Source organism: Thamnophis elegans, chromosome 4 (assembly GCF_009769535.1).
Source record: "Thamnophis elegans isolate rThaEle1 chromosome 4, rThaEle1.pri, whole genome shotgun sequence".
Lineage (NCBI taxonomy): Eukaryota > Metazoa > Chordata > Lepidosauria > Squamata > Colubridae > Thamnophis > Thamnophis elegans.
Window position 1 is genome coordinate 79787648 of NC_045544.1, and position 15972 is coordinate 79803619.

Genomic DNA, 15972 nt, shown 5'->3' on the forward strand with positions numbered 1-15972 from the left:
CATTGTACAGAGACCAACATATTACTTAATCTTAATTGTAATTAGTTTTAGTAATTCTCATTTCTACGTACAGGTTTTAAAATCTTAAAGGCAAACTGCTGAAAATTCACAAAATATTCATGTTAGAAGCTACTCAAATGACAAGTTTATTACTGACCAGCAACATAGTCTCCGAATCCTATTGTGGTGATGGTAATGAATGAGAAGTAGAGGCCTTCAATGTAATCCCATTCTTCAGTCACCATAAAAACCAAAGGAGGAAGAACCAAGTGGACTAGAATGCCCCAAAAGATGAAGATAGCTGTGCAAGTAATTTGTGCCTTTCTCTGTAATAAATGGAAGAAAGGAAGATGGATCAATCATACAGTGCAATCTACATTTAGTAGATTTTTTCCTCATATTTAGAAAGTCCATCCTATCATTTTATATACCGTCTTGCAGCAACAACAGAATAACTATAAGTTATAGGAAGTTGCTATTATTTCTGGATATTTTGTGCAGAAGGAAACAAGGTTGAAAATTTCTACTTTATTTCCCATTTCATATGTGTGCACAAAGTCCTATATGCGTCATTTTTGCTTGGTGAAGTGTTCTCATTGATCCATCCCTATTCCACCAACTAATAATAAATTGTAGAAATTATTTGAGAAATGTTTTCATAACACTTTTATAATTTCTAATTCACCTATAAAGGCTTTTTGACCCTTCATCACTGAAACGCCTATCTACCAAATGCATTTTCCAAGACTATATTAAATGTGATCTGTTAAAACAAGGTAATATTCAGGCCTGGAACATAAACTGCTGGATTGGACCCCTGTCAATCTAGTCCAACAGTATATTCCTACGAAGGCCAGTCAATTGTACAAGGAGACTGCTGCCTCTGATCCTCATGATTTTTATGAATTGGTCCAACATTTTTTATTCACACCATTCAAAATTTTGTGTACCTCAATTATGTCACCTGTCATTCACTTCCTTTCTAAATGAAAAATCATCATAGACAAACAGCTATAGCCCCTTGACAATTTCAGTTGCCTTCCTCTTAACTGTCTCTGACTATACTATGCCTTTTTGAAGTCTGGGGATTAGAGCCCAACATAATATACCAGATGCATCTGCATCATCAATTTACATCAGGGCATTATGATATTGGCTGGGTGAATGTTGCACTAAAATCTAAACTGTTAAGCTTATTATTGTTTAGAGTCAGCTTTCCTATTAGTCAAGGAAGTTATAAACAGCACCAAGGAACAGGAAACAGATAGCTGACATAGCAAAAAGCAGAAGTTGCATAAGATGGGCAGCACATAAATACTTTGTCTAGTTGAGAAAGCAGAATTCTCAAATCTAGAGAATTTAAAAGAAAAGAGAATATTCCTTGCTATACAACAGTTAATACAGAAAATTTAGTGGCAATTCTGGGCCCCAAATCCAAAATTATAGAGAATTATGTGTTTAATAGAAATTAATTTTTTTTTACTATTTTTGTCCAGGGGCAGATGTGGAACTGCAGCATAGATTTTTTTTAAAATCACATCAACTATTAGTTAGGATTTAAAGATGCTAGAGAATCCTTCCTTAAATTGGGTTTTCTTGATATTGTTTATAATCCAATTCCAATAATTTTCATGTACTAGAAGCAAATTAAATAGACTTCCATACCAGGCTTACTCCTCTCTTTGTTAGGAACTGGCCCAGCCTCTTGGCACGACCAGCAAAAAATTTCCCCAAAGCACTGATCCATGTTAAGCAGAGTGGAACACCAAAAAGTCCATAAAAGATACAGAAAAGTCGCCCGGCTGGAGTCTTTGGAGCAACATTTCCATAACCTGAAAAAGAATATTGTGATTAAAAAGTTAACCATGCCTGGAGTGTACCATATAATAAAAGGTGTAATTTGTCTTTTATCATTATATGCTAGAAAAAATATAGAGCTTATTTTTAGCAACCTCATAGATAGAGATTTTTCCATGATAGTCTGTCCCTAAAATGGTGACCATTTGCCACTACAACTGTGTCTATCCACCTTGATGCTGATTGTCTTTTTCCTCTTTCCTTCCATCTATCCACAGCTAGGTCTTTTTCATAATATATCCCAGTCTTTGTGCGTCGAATGACAACTCTGTATTGATTTGTTATCTTGGCTGCCCTTTATATTTCTCAAGAATTCTCCAACACCAAAGTTCAAAAGCATGAATATGCTTCTTTTTCCTGCTCCTTTGAAGTCCAACTATATCACAAATAATAATTCCCTTTGCAATTCTGAACTTTATAGTTATAGACACATCAGGGTGTCTGAATAACTTTTCCAAGACCTTCATGCTGCTCTTAATCTGTGACATATTTCTTAACTGCTTGTTCCTTTATTACTGATGGTTAATCCTAAAAGGCATAAACTATCCACCACTTTGATACAGTACCTTCATTGTAAATTCCAAAGATAGTTGTCTATTCTAAAGCATGGTGTCATTAATTTGGTCTAATGTTTGCAAGTATTTTGCTTTTTCAGATATCAAGTAGTGTCATTGATAGTAGTTATTGATACTGATATTGCTTCCTCCAATTTTAAAGCCATGCTCATCTTCTAAACCAGCTTCCTTTAATATATATTCAGTATATATAGGTTGGGTAAATAATAGATTATAGAGATTATATAGTCTTGCCTCATTCTTTTGCCAACCTGGAACCAGTCTGTTGCTACCTGACCTGCATAAAGGTTTTTCACAAGAACAATGAGGTATTTTGAGATTCTCATTTTTTAAAGCACATTCCACAATGTGACATGATTTGACAATTCAAAGGCTTTTTAATAATATATTCAGCACATAATCACTTATTTTTTAGTATTCTTTGGCTTTCTCAATTATCCAGCATGCAACAGTAATGAAGTCTCATGTTTCTTTTCTAAAGCTTGTTGAACATTTGCCATTTCTTTGCTGGGATTGCTTTGCTACAAAATGTAAAATTAAGAATATTGTATAATAGGCTCAAGGTTGACTCAGCCTTCCATCCTTCTGAGGTGGGTAAAAGGAGGACCCAGATTGTTAGGGGGCAATATGCTGACTCTGTAAACCACTTGGAGAAGACTGTAAAAGCACTATGGAGTGATATATAAGCCTAACTGCTATTGCTATTGTTATTCTACTACAGAGTTTCCCAATGTTTCCAGCTTTGCGGGCTGATGGGGAGATGGGATGGTTCTGTGTGAGCAGTCGGCAAGTGTGCATGCATGTAGTTCCATTTGCGCAATTGGCATGATGAGTGCAAATGGAGTGCATGCACACGGACGCCAGCCATTTTCCTAGCTGGGTTGCAATCCACTCATAGACTAGTAGGCCACAACTCACAGGTTGCGTACCCCTGTTCTTGTAAACATTGTAAAAGCCAAACTATAAAAATGTTGTATTGGTTTTCTTGAGTTGTTTATGGGAAATATTGGAAGAGAGCCACCATCACATATATTTCAAATAGATTTTAATAATAGCAACAAATGAAACATGGTGCTTTATTTGATTTAGCAGCAAGGTTTCTAATTCTCTTTCCCACTTTCCCAGTTTGTTTTCCAGCACTATGTGTGTTCTATATCAGAACAAACAAACTTTGTAACACTTATGTTTTTTCTGTATCTTACAGGGATAGCACAAAAGCAAACCTGAAAAAAATGTCATCCCACAGTTCCGTTATCATATTATTCTGCAATTTTTCCATCAAAGTCAGCAATACCAATGCAGGGAAAACATTTCTCACTGCGGTATTGTAAAGCCACCATCTTGAAATACATGGGTTTTTAAAAAAATAATCTTCTCACAAAACAAAGGGCTATATGTTCAGGAGAATGAATTTAGAAATCCAATTATTTGGCATTTCTAAAAAAAATATTGCCATAGAAATCTCTATTTCCCCTGTGCTTTCTTTCCCTATGTTTTACATGATAGATTGATTGAAAGTCAGTAAACAAAGAATCTATTCCTACTAGGGCAGGTAGCGTTATTCATGATGCCAATATTTGTGTCTCTAAATTGCCAGTCTTAAAAAGGAAAAGAGAAATTGAGGTCTAGAAGACTGCCAAACTAAGGCAGCATATAATCAACCCCCTCCAGCTTCTTCCAATGTGTCAGTTTTTCATTTTATTAAATAGTATTACACTATATTGTTTAATATATAAATGATATAAATGAATAAATATATATGGACAAACTGATACTTGCCAATGGTTGTAATAACTGTAGCAGCAAAGATGACAGCATTAGGCCAGTTCCAATAATTAAATGTGTCGTTACCATCGATTGAAACTCCTTGCCCAGCAGCTTCTGAGACCACCTATAAAAAAATGATACATGTCGTTCAAAATGCAGTAAAATGTGATAGTAAAAAAAAGAAATAAAATATGTTTTTCCAATTCTTCATATGTTTGTGACCTAATAATAAATATGGCTGTAGTAACTAGTTTTAAATTAGAAAATATACTATCAGCACAAATACACAATGTTCAATAATTGTGGATTTTAGAAACTGAATATAAAAGCAGCAGTACGAGGTAAATCATTTAATTTTCTTTGTTACTCATTATTGAAATTTGATTTTTAGTACTGAAAGCAAATTAGGTTCTGTGATTGTTAAAACATTATTTCCAAGCATTTATCCAGTAACATTACTTAAGAAAATCAACTACTGTTCTGCACAGTCACTACCTTGAGGCAACTTATACCTTTTCTTATTGGCCTATTTATTAATATATCCACCATTTCACCAGGCACATGGGGATCAATTATATTTTACTCGCACTATAATAACTCTGTGGGATATGATATGTCATTGAACCCAGTCTTCCTGGTTTTAGTTTACATCATTGTGCTAACTTTCTGAGAGATGCATGTGCATTCCAGATATAAAACGAATATAAATAATCTAGTAGTTGAAGCATTTGACTAGGCCCAGGAAGACTCATTTTGAAGTCTTATTCAGACACATATTTATTGCATGACTTTGACCAAATATCTATCTCAGAACTAGACTTTTCTTCTGCTGATAAAATAAAGTTAGGCCTCCTTAGTACATCTCTTCAGAAAATGGTGGGGCAGCAGTGCCACAAAATATACCAACAATGAATATGTGGGAAATAGCAATAGCAATATCAGTTAGACTTATATACCGCTTCATAGGGCTTTCAGCCCTCTCTAAGCGGTTTACAGAGTCAGCATATCACTCCCACAGTCTGGGTCCTCATTTCACCCACTCGGAAGGATGGAAGGCTGAGTCAACCTTGAGCCAGTGAGATTAGAACCGCTGAACTGCAGATAACAGTCAGCTGAAGTGGCCTGCAGTACTGCACCCTAACCACTGCGCCACCTCGGCTCTTAAGGATTCATTCCTCCAGTGAAAATGAATGAAACGACTCGTATAGTCTCTGTAATAAACAAACATTTTTGCTTTATGTACCAATTTCATGAAAATTGAAACAGAAGGTTGGTCTGAAAAGTTCAGATGGGACTTGCAAAACAAGCCACACATCTTCCCCATAATACAGCTTGTATGAAAATTCAGGCAATGCCTATAACAACATACCAACTCTTATTCTTCCCGTATATGTTAAATAATAGCATCACTCTCTGTTAAAACATGAACAGGTAACACTGATTGTAAGGCCAAGGCATTTGTGCAGAAACATCTGATAATTATAATCTGTCTCATAGTTCAGGGTCAGATAGAACATTGAAGACAAAGGTTGGCTTTATAAAAAGACAGAGAAGAGTACGCAGAAGATAAAAGTAAAGTTAATATCAAAACAAAATGCATAGCTTGGCCAAGAGATTGTTGCTGTAGCAGGTGAAGCCCAGGTCACATTGTTGAGGCCCTATATTCTCCACTGCAGATGGAATGGCCAATAGGCAGGAATGGTGGAGGTGTAGTCCAGTAAGGGTCTCACCCCACCCTCAATTCCTGATTCAGAAAGGATATCTAAAGTCAAATACATTCATATGCAAATCAGTGATGTCACGGCTTTCTCCATGCACCTTTTAAACAACCATAGTTGAAACAATGATTCAGTCTGGCATGATCTATGCCACCTGGAATCACATGAACAATTGTTTTGATAAAGTGACCTTGCTTTGCACAACAGCAGCCATCCATTTATATTAATTCATCATGCTACTTGCATGTGTGAATGGCTAGAGCTATTTTTCTGAATCTATTGCATGGGTGTCAAACTCACATGACGTATCAGGACTTTTTCCTCATTCACTAAATTGGAGGGTGCCAGCATGCAGGGCTGCAAGTTTGAGACCCCTGATCTATAGTTACAATGCCACAAAAATATTACTTTAATCAAAAGATGAAGAAAATAAAAGGAGCATGTGAACCGGACACTAGTTTTCCCACAACAATTACCCCAAGTAGGTGGGTAGGTCTGTCTGTCTGTCTGTCTGTCTGTCTGTCTACCTACCTACCTACCTACCTACCTACTACCTACCTACCTACCTATCTCTATCTCTTATGCAACAATTACCCCACAGGTAAGTGGGTAGGTCTGTCTGTCTGTCTGTCTGTCTATCTATCTATCTATTTATCTATCTCTTATGCAAGATATTTAGATATCATTTGGCCATTCCAGCTTTAAAAATACCAAGACCAGCAGAGTATATACACATGTATAAAAGGATCATTTCTGACAACACATAGCTAAAACTCTGCTTTTGTTTTATTTTATTGCTAGCCGTTAGGTTAGAGAAACTGTGTTAAGCAGAAGTAAGTTTCACTGGGCTTTTTTGATTTATGTCATTTTTAACCGTTAACAAAGTTTCCACCCAAATGATTTACTCCAATTTCTTATCCGTGAAATAGCTGAAACAATCTTTAAGTGTTTGTGTTGCAGGGTAAGAGGTGGAAAGCATAAATCAGCAGATGGAAAGGAAGAGACCATCATTTCAGTTCATATCCTGAGGAGGCTACGGGGCCAACTCTTTTCACTGCTGTGTCAACATTTCACAAGTTTACACTCATAGCTCTTTCTCTGCCAAAGATGCACCTCCCTCTGGTCCCTATTGGCATGCTTTGACTTAGGATGAGCTGTGGCCTTGCTTGACACTGCTTTACTTCCCACATATTTTAGTTATAGTACTTCTTAACTTGATATTGAATCAACAAAATGATTTCATAGTGCACAGAATAGCTATAAAAAAAATCAGGATATTTCTGACAATTTTAAGTATGAAACAGAACATGCATTATCCTATTGTCGCTTTTAATAATAATAATAATCATCATCATCATCATCATCATCAAAAATCACCATCAGTCAAATGAAAAAGCCGCACTGCTTGGATCCGCACGCATATTACGAAAATATGTTACGACGTCCTAGGCCCCTGGGTGGGGCCCGACTAGTAATCAGTGCCAAATCTGGCGAAACAACTGGCCACTGTGATACAATTCTGTTGTTGTGATAATAATAATAATATCTAGCTTTTTTTTCTAAAAGTCCTTCAGTTTTTATTATCTGGAAGCTGCAAAACCAAGACTGAATTTATGGAAATTATAAGAACTCATGAAAAAATTTAACATTCTTAGCTGAAAGCTTTTCCTCAGACTTCTTGCAAATTTAATACATTGTCTAACTCTAAGCCATAGCTATTTGTAAGATAGTGCAGAATCGTGCCTTTTTATATATAAACTTCTTAGATTTTCAGAAATTTGAAACTAAGTTTTGCTAGTTTTGCTCTGATCAGGAGATGACTGAAGTTGTTCTATAGATTTGTAAAGTAATTGTGTATTATGGGAAGCAATTATTTTCAGTACACATCTATGAATATTTGTCCAACACATGTTTAAAGCCACAGTGTAATCCATTCACATAATTAAATCCCAAAGCCCTTATAATTCAGATTTCATGCTTTATAAATCTTTGTTATCCACCATATGCCTACATGGAAGTATATTTTAAGTTTAAATAAATTCTAGTTACAAAATACAGTCAAACAGGATTCTTTTCCCAAAATAAATCTTGACTTTTAGCTATGCTATACACAGAAAATATATATACAAGGCATGTCTCATATATATATATATATATATATATATTATATATCTATATAATATATAATCTTATTACTCAGAAATTAAAATTAAAAAAATCTTACAGGATAGAAAAAACATTACTAATGTGAAAGTATCAATTGGAGTTGAGTTGAAATGTTCTGCACTGTGACGAAAGAACATAAAACAATTGAGCATTCATACAAACAGCACTGAATGGAATGACTTATTCTAGGTCTGTGAACTCTCACCATACCAAATTACTGAAATAATAAATCATAGACAGTAGTTTGGGAAGTGGCAGGGAGAGTTAAACCTGAATTCTGGAAACATTGCTCAGTCTTCTGGGTGGTTTTTTTTAAGGCTTTAACAAAACAATAATGTAAATCTCAATTTAACAGACTAATGGAAAAAGGGGCATCAATGGGAGCTGGCTGTTTGTTAAATGGCAAATGGATTTTTTAAATATGCAATAGCACTTAGACTTATATACAGCTTCACAGTGCTTTATAGCCCTCTCTAAAGGTGTTCAGAGTCAGCATATGCTCCCAACAATCTGGGTCTTAATTTACTAACCTCGGAAGGATGGAAGGCTGAGTCAACCTTGAGCCAGTGAAACCTGAACTGCTGAACAGCTGGCAGTCAGCAGAAGTAGCCTGCAGTACTGCATTCTAACCACTGCGCCACCACAAGTTTATGTATAAAGTCCACATAAAATACGTGAGCATTATCTGCATTGAGGATCTTGATGGTTGCTTTAGATAAGCATGTTAGGGACAAATTTAAATGTTGTTTGTTAATCCAAGATAATGATTCAAAGTTCATGAAAACAACGCTCCACTGTAAATATTTTCCAACCTCTCAGCAACCCAATGATTGTAAACTTCCTTGAAAGTTATGTGGTACATCCATAACCCTGTGAACAATTATGTGACAGCTGACAAAGTGAGGCACGAAGCTCCAATCAAAGTTTGTTATGAACAGCTGCTATTTTTCTAAACATACTAGGACATTATTATTGAAGTTAGATTAGTGCAGTCAATTCTGATCAACACTAAAGCTGAATATTACAATAATAATATTCACAACAATGAAACTTGTTAATTATAGGCCAAAGGTTTCACTAGATTATGTTAATTGTTTGCCCCTTGGCATAAAGAGGCTTACATGCTAATACAAGTAGGATCAACAGCACAGCCAATAATATGAGTGTTTTAGTGCCAAGAAAGAGCTATATTGAAAGCATAAAAATAAGTGGACTGACTCCAGATTTCAATATAGGAAGGCCTGAATGTTTATCAATGAACATTTTTAGAACAGTTAATTTTCTGATAGTTAATGCAGCACTACTACAAACCTTCCTTCTCCATCCCCATCCCCCATCCCTATTCACCAGTGTTCTCTTGCAATTCAACTCAAGAGTTGCAACAGGGCTGTCACAGCAGATGTGATCAGCTACAAACCATCTGTTTCTGGACAGCAAACTGGTAAGTGATTTGTTCTCCAATAATCTCCAGTCTTCAAGTTATGTTTTTCCTGGCAGATAGGCCCACTTCCAAAGAAGAATAAGTTGCGACCATCTACTTTTATATTTTATTGGAGCAATGATCCCAGGAGATGGCACATACATTTTAATTAAAGTGATATTTTAAAGCAGGAGAAGGGAGCACAGCAGGCATCTGTGGACCCCCAACAGAGCCATATTAGGATTCCCAACCATCATTGTGCATACTTTTTAAAACTCTGCTACTACTGAGGCTAAATGAAGCAAATTTAGTAGGTCAATTAAAAATTGGAGGTATTTTGTTCTCTACAGGTAGTGAAGTACACGCAAGCTGAGACAATCCGGCATTGTGGGCTATGCCAAGCTAACTTGGAACTGAAAAATGGAAAACACTTTGTCGTTTTAGAGATGATGGCTACAGCAAAAAGTCATTTCTTCATACTGTTCAAATTGTGACATTGTGAAAGAAGGAAGAGAAGGACATTTCGCCCATTTTCAATATATATTAAACTGTTAAAATGTGAGACATTAGTTGCTTGCTATTCTGACATGTCAGAATTTGGAGTCCCTTTTTTCAACTGCAGACACATTCAGCCATCGCACACAGTATGAAGACTTGACGGTGTCATCCTATTATCAAATATTTCTCCCAATACCATATAAATACAAGTACAGGCACTTTAGTAATGATTCATTAGTAGCTCATATAGCCTGCACCTCCCTTAAGTGCAATTGGTGGCAGTACCCTTTAGGCATTTCGAATATATGTACAATGCATAAAAGCAAATTCATTTACAGGCATTACGGCTGCCTCAAAGTAATCCAAATCATAAACATGTGATCCTGATTACTGCCTATCTCAGTTTCCTATACCAGACATAAGTGGAAATGTTATGGCCCTTCATTTAGCCTCTGAGACCCCAGCTATTTACATAATAGCACATAATCGGGGCAAGATGAGGACTTAAGGAAATAACTCTTGTAAATAGCTAAGCCACTTGACATCCAACCTCTCAAATGATTCTAGAAACTAATGTAGCATGGCTGATCATTTTTTTTTCTCTAGTTCCCTTCAACTTTGGTATTTGAAGTTCAATTTCGCACCTGAATTTTCTGGAACATTCTATGATCTTTGGGTAAGAGAAAACAAAAAACCAAACTGCTAGAAGTCATTGTCACCTACTGGGATTTTTCACTTTCATTTAACTGGCATTTATTGAAAAGCAAAACTGAAAGTTGCAATAGAGAAAAAACATAGGATATGAGACCACATTTTTTTACTTCATTTAGGAAATAAGAGATCATAGTTAAAAGTTGTAAAACTTCACAAACACTCTCATCTGAGAACAAGTTGCATACACCTAATCCACTATCAACACAAAATGTTTAAGCATATTATTGTCTAGAATATATTCAAGAGGCATTTCCTGTTTTGATCATTTGTTTCAGCCAAAAGCTTCAAAATAACTTCTCACTAAATTTACTCACAAATCTTGAAAACTTCCTCATCAGTTCTTTAAAAACTTTGTAGAGTTGGAATCCTTTCACGTATTTTACCAACCCAAAGGTTACTGATAATCAAATTGGAAATGTTTGTTTACTCTTAATTTGTTGTTATGACTAAGTTGAACTTAACATACTCTATTATCAAAGTTGTCACTTCTTGAAATAACATAACATAATCTCTTATAGATTAACTGGCATACAAATTCAGTTCACCCATCTATTTTGATAGAAGACTTTTAGTTTCTTTTGATAAGTATGTGGAATAGTTAACCAGAGAAGCAAGGCCAAACAGGCACCAGTAGCCATCATAAAAATGAGCCCATCTTCACTGAAAAGTAGAGGTTATAGCAGAAGTGACAAATGCTGCCTTAAATACATGTTCCTGCCCCTTTAAAACAGTAGTACAGCTATTTAATGTTGTCACCATTTGGAAATTATATAGAATGTGTTTTTATTGCTTTAATATCCAAAGAGGGTAAAATAAATACGGAACAATCAATCTTTTTTCAGTCATAGATCACCAAATAAAACACAAAATCACAATTAAATTAATGAAGGAAAAATATAATTGTTCTAAAATATCTAAAAAATGATTAGAGGAAATATTACTGTACAAAATATAGAAAAGTAGCAATAGCAATAAGACTTTTATATACTGCTTCACAGTGCTTTGCCCCCAACAATCTGGGTCCTGATTTCACCGACCTTGGAAGGATGGAAGGCTGAGGCAACCTTAAGCCAATGAGATTCAAACTGCCGAAGTACTGGCAATCGGCAGTCAGCAGAAGCAGCCTGCAGTACTGCATTCTAACCACTGTGCCACCATGGCTCATACTGGTCAAGGAAATAAAAACAGATTGATCTTATAATAACAATTTAAGAGAAAACAGTGAGTAGGATTTAGTAAAGAATGAGGATATTTGCAACCTTCTTGACAAGCAAAGTCAATGGGGGAGCCAGGCTCACTTAACAACTGGTTTATTAACTTAAAAACTGCAGTGATTCACTTAACAATTGTGGCAAGAAAGGTCATAAAATGGGGCAAAACTCACTTAACAAGTGTCTCACTTAGCAACCTATTTTTGGGCTCAATTGTGATTGTAAGTTGAGGACTACCTGTAGTGAAGTTCATTTTTTAATATATAATTCAAAAGTAACTCCCACCTTAAAACCATAATGATCTTCATAACACCGAATCACAAATCCAAGGTTTCCTTAAATGAGACCGATTATCTGAATAATTTTTATAATCTAGTTGCAAGTCTGATTTTGAGATAGAAGCAGCTTTGGTAAATTATCTACATATAGCATTGGGCAAGGCAAGCACGCTCCTGTTGAAATTGTGATTTGGGGAGAAAGTGGGAATACACTTGTATCTTCTTGCTCCTCTGTCATTATCACCTCCTCATGTCAAGCATGGACTTATGAAGTAAGGAATTATTTTAAATTTAATTTAGGCCTCCTGTATGTATAGCGCTGCTTACATTTTTGAACTCTCTATTTAGTTTTAAGATTTGTGTGGAGAACAGCTCAAGATTTAGATCAAATTGACACAGAAATATTGAAAATTCAAACTTTTAAGGAGCACTATAGTTTACCCTTAGTGCATAGATATTAATTGAAATAAGATTGACAAGTAAAATCAGCAAGCTCATTCTCATTCACGAATTAAAATGAGAATGATCAATCACACTTTACATCAGATAAATATGAATTTCTACCCTTTGCACTACAGTTCTTTGCAAGAACTATCTAAATAACATACTTCCATTTCTCTTGCTCCACTCAGAGACAAAGAAAAGTGAAAAAATGCTCAAATTGTAGGTATTAACTTTGTATTCTTTGATAACTGTTTAAATTTGCTAAGGCCTTAGGCAAGTTTTCCCAGTACTTTCTTTTGTATAGGACTGATTGTTGCCAATAGATACCATTTGTTCATTTCAGCAACTGACTGCTGATTCCGCAATTCTTTCTTGTGACATAAGCAGCCATATAAATTTGATGAATAAATAAGATAAAACCGATTCCTTTTGTAGCTATCTTTTCAAAGAATGGAAACAAAGTTCATGGTGATATTGCAATCTTTCTGCTGAAGCATGAATATTTCCAAGTTGTACTGGCTTAGTTAGATTTTATGCACAGCACTGGATTATTGCTTAAATCAGGCTATAATCAAAATAAATGTTTAGATGTAATCTTTTTCTTATTATTAGGCTATTATGCAGTGCATAGCATTAAAATGATATTGTGGAAAAGGTGAAATTATTTTTTAATTAAAAAGATAAGGACTCTGGTTAAATAAATAAAGTGATCTCTAAGTAATACAAGTGGGGATTGCACAGAAATTAACAGATTACAGATATGTACCATTTCAACTCAAAAAACAGCATAGGTAGAATCCTGATGTACACTGAAGCATTTAATACAGAAAAACATAGATCTGACTATAGTTTTGACTGTTCTTTCAATATTTATATAACAGTACTGCTATTTAGATATTTTAAGGCTGCAAAGTAGACTGTCTTATTTATTATTAATTGTATAGTTAGTAAGGCAGCAACCTGATCTTGCAGCTGAAAGAACCTCTCTTTCCTATCTAATGGAATGTCACAGAATGTAGGAAAATTAGTAATTTGAAGTCTTGAAAATGGGAGCAAAAGATGCCTGCTTTCTTATTTGTTGCAAGACTGAATAAATGCAATGAACACAGTTTTATTTTTTTACATAATTTCATAGAATACAGGTGGGAAATGCTTTTATTCTTTATATTAATCCATCTTTCATGCATTCATTATTTACTTTTTAATTAATGCATTTTGCTACAGGGAATATAGGATAAATTTGCATAGCTGTAATATTAGAATGATTCAAGCTTCAAGAAAGGGAATCAACATAAATAGAGGTAAAAAGGATTAGAAATATCAGGATAAATGCCTTTAGAACAGGGCTGTCAAACTCCCAGCCCACAGGCGTCACACTGGCCACGCCCATGCCCAACCAGGCAAAGGGGGGGAAAGTCCTGATATGTCATGTGATGCTGTCATGATGACGTTTGACACCCCTACTTTAGAATATACATGCAAAGGTAAAGACTATCCAAAAAAAGTTTAAGGGTACCTAAAAGTCTCCTTTAATCCATGGATTATTAGCATGCTCAGTGTGGGGAAGACAAAGCAATTAATGTAAAATGACATTAGCACAGGAAATATGCTGTTTTAAGCATCAATATTAAATTAGCAAGCAATTCGCCTTTACTGTGGAATAGCATCTGTTCAACAACTGCAGCACAATTTCATGTATGGATAGCCTTAAAATTATTGATAAATGACATTAAAACATAATTGATTTCTTAAGCAAATTATCCATATATGTATATAAATTTTTTGTAAAAAAAAATCCTCAACAGAGGAGCAAAATATGACAGCCTAAGTAGCTGCTTACAGTAGTCATAAACTGAGTACTTTTTATGACAACCTGCACCAAACTAGGATTCAGACTGCTGGATCACACCCAAGGCAAATCAGTGTCATCTCTGAACTTTTGACCTACCTGCATTATCTCAAAACAAATAAGTAGAAGCTAAGGAAAACATAGTTATCTCTGCTTTATACTTCTCAGTAAGACTGAACTTGCTTTTCTCCCTGTCCTCAAATCACAGAAGCTACCTCTTGTTAATAAATTACAAGCATTCTTGAAGACAACAGCATCTCTTGATAATCTCTTCTTAACTGATATACTAATTTTAAAGTAAGTAAAAAGGGGCAGAATATAATGGTTGCAGTATGTTTTGGATCATGAACAAGATTCTTACATTTATGAAATTTGATGGCAAATAAATGGGAAATTGTTCCAGTTTCCTGATTGTACAGCATTATATATAAACCCTATATTTTCTAGGTTCCTGTAAGCATTTAAGAAATGCTCGAGGATTTTTTAAAGCAGTAGACCACTTTTGTTATCCTTGCAGTTTTAGGTATATCTTTAAGACAAACCATGCCATGTACATTTCTGCGGTATTAAACTTCCTTAATACAATAATATATCTCTCTCCCTTCCTCTCCCTCTCCCTCTCACTCTCTCTCTTTCTTTCTTTCTTATCGGTTGCACTGTTAGCCTATGTAGATAAAGCAAGATTAGAGAAAACATATTTCCACATAATTGGAAAGGAGGCGTGTTTGAACAAACTATAAAAAGCAAAGTTACACAAAACTGATTGTTGTTTCATGGAGTTCCTCTTCATATTTCTCTATTTTATGGGCTTTAAAAAATCTATTTAGAAACATTTCTAATCAACACATTACAGCAAGGGGAATAAGCTTACTGTCAATATTCTCATACTGATGTACTTGTGTGCATGGTTGACAGTAAAACTGTGATTGCATCATTGCATATTAGCACAAATGCAATCAATTTTAATCCATATATGAATTGCTGCACAAAGGCCATTTTATATTTTTCCCTTCTGTTGCTTTCATATTTTAATAGCTGCTCTCATTTGCCTTCTGATGACTCCAGTAAAATGTATTATTATAAGTAAAATAATTTCAACATAATCTTTTCCTAGCATTAATCAGCATCTGTTTTGTAGAGAGATATGTAACAGAGATAAACACATCTAATTCTGTTTTCATGAACTTTATACTTCATGGCCTATATATGCAATATGTGTGTGTCATATGTGGGTGAATACAGCCAAGAAATAATACCTCAAGTCCTTCATAATATAAATAGTTATTCCTCATCCCTTAATAACATAAAAGACCCTCAAAAATAATATGCAGAATATATTCTGTCAAAATGGAGGCAACTGCATATTCATAAGATTAGAGTATGCATTATCTATAACGGAACCTTTATTACTTAGAATTAATGACCTAATTTAGATATAAGATTACTCCTCATTCAATTGTTCCCTGTTCTGTTCA

The 15972-nt window shown here is 34.9% G+C and overlaps 1 protein-coding gene across 1 annotated transcript in view; it reads right to left on the reverse strand.

Moving 5' to 3' along the window:
* KCNK5 (potassium two pore domain channel subfamily K member 5) overlaps positions 1-15972 on the reverse strand; it is a 31011-nt gene that overhangs the window by 3926 nt on the left and 11113 nt on the right. The window contains exons 2-4 of the mRNA XM_032216235.1: positions 4212-4323; positions 1666-1832; positions 158-326 (exon numbers count right to left, since the gene is read on the reverse strand). Coding sequence (XP_032072126.1) covers positions 158-326; positions 1666-1832; positions 4212-4323 — 448 coding nt within the window. The remainder of the gene's footprint in view (positions 1-157; positions 327-1665; positions 1833-4211; positions 4324-15972) is intronic.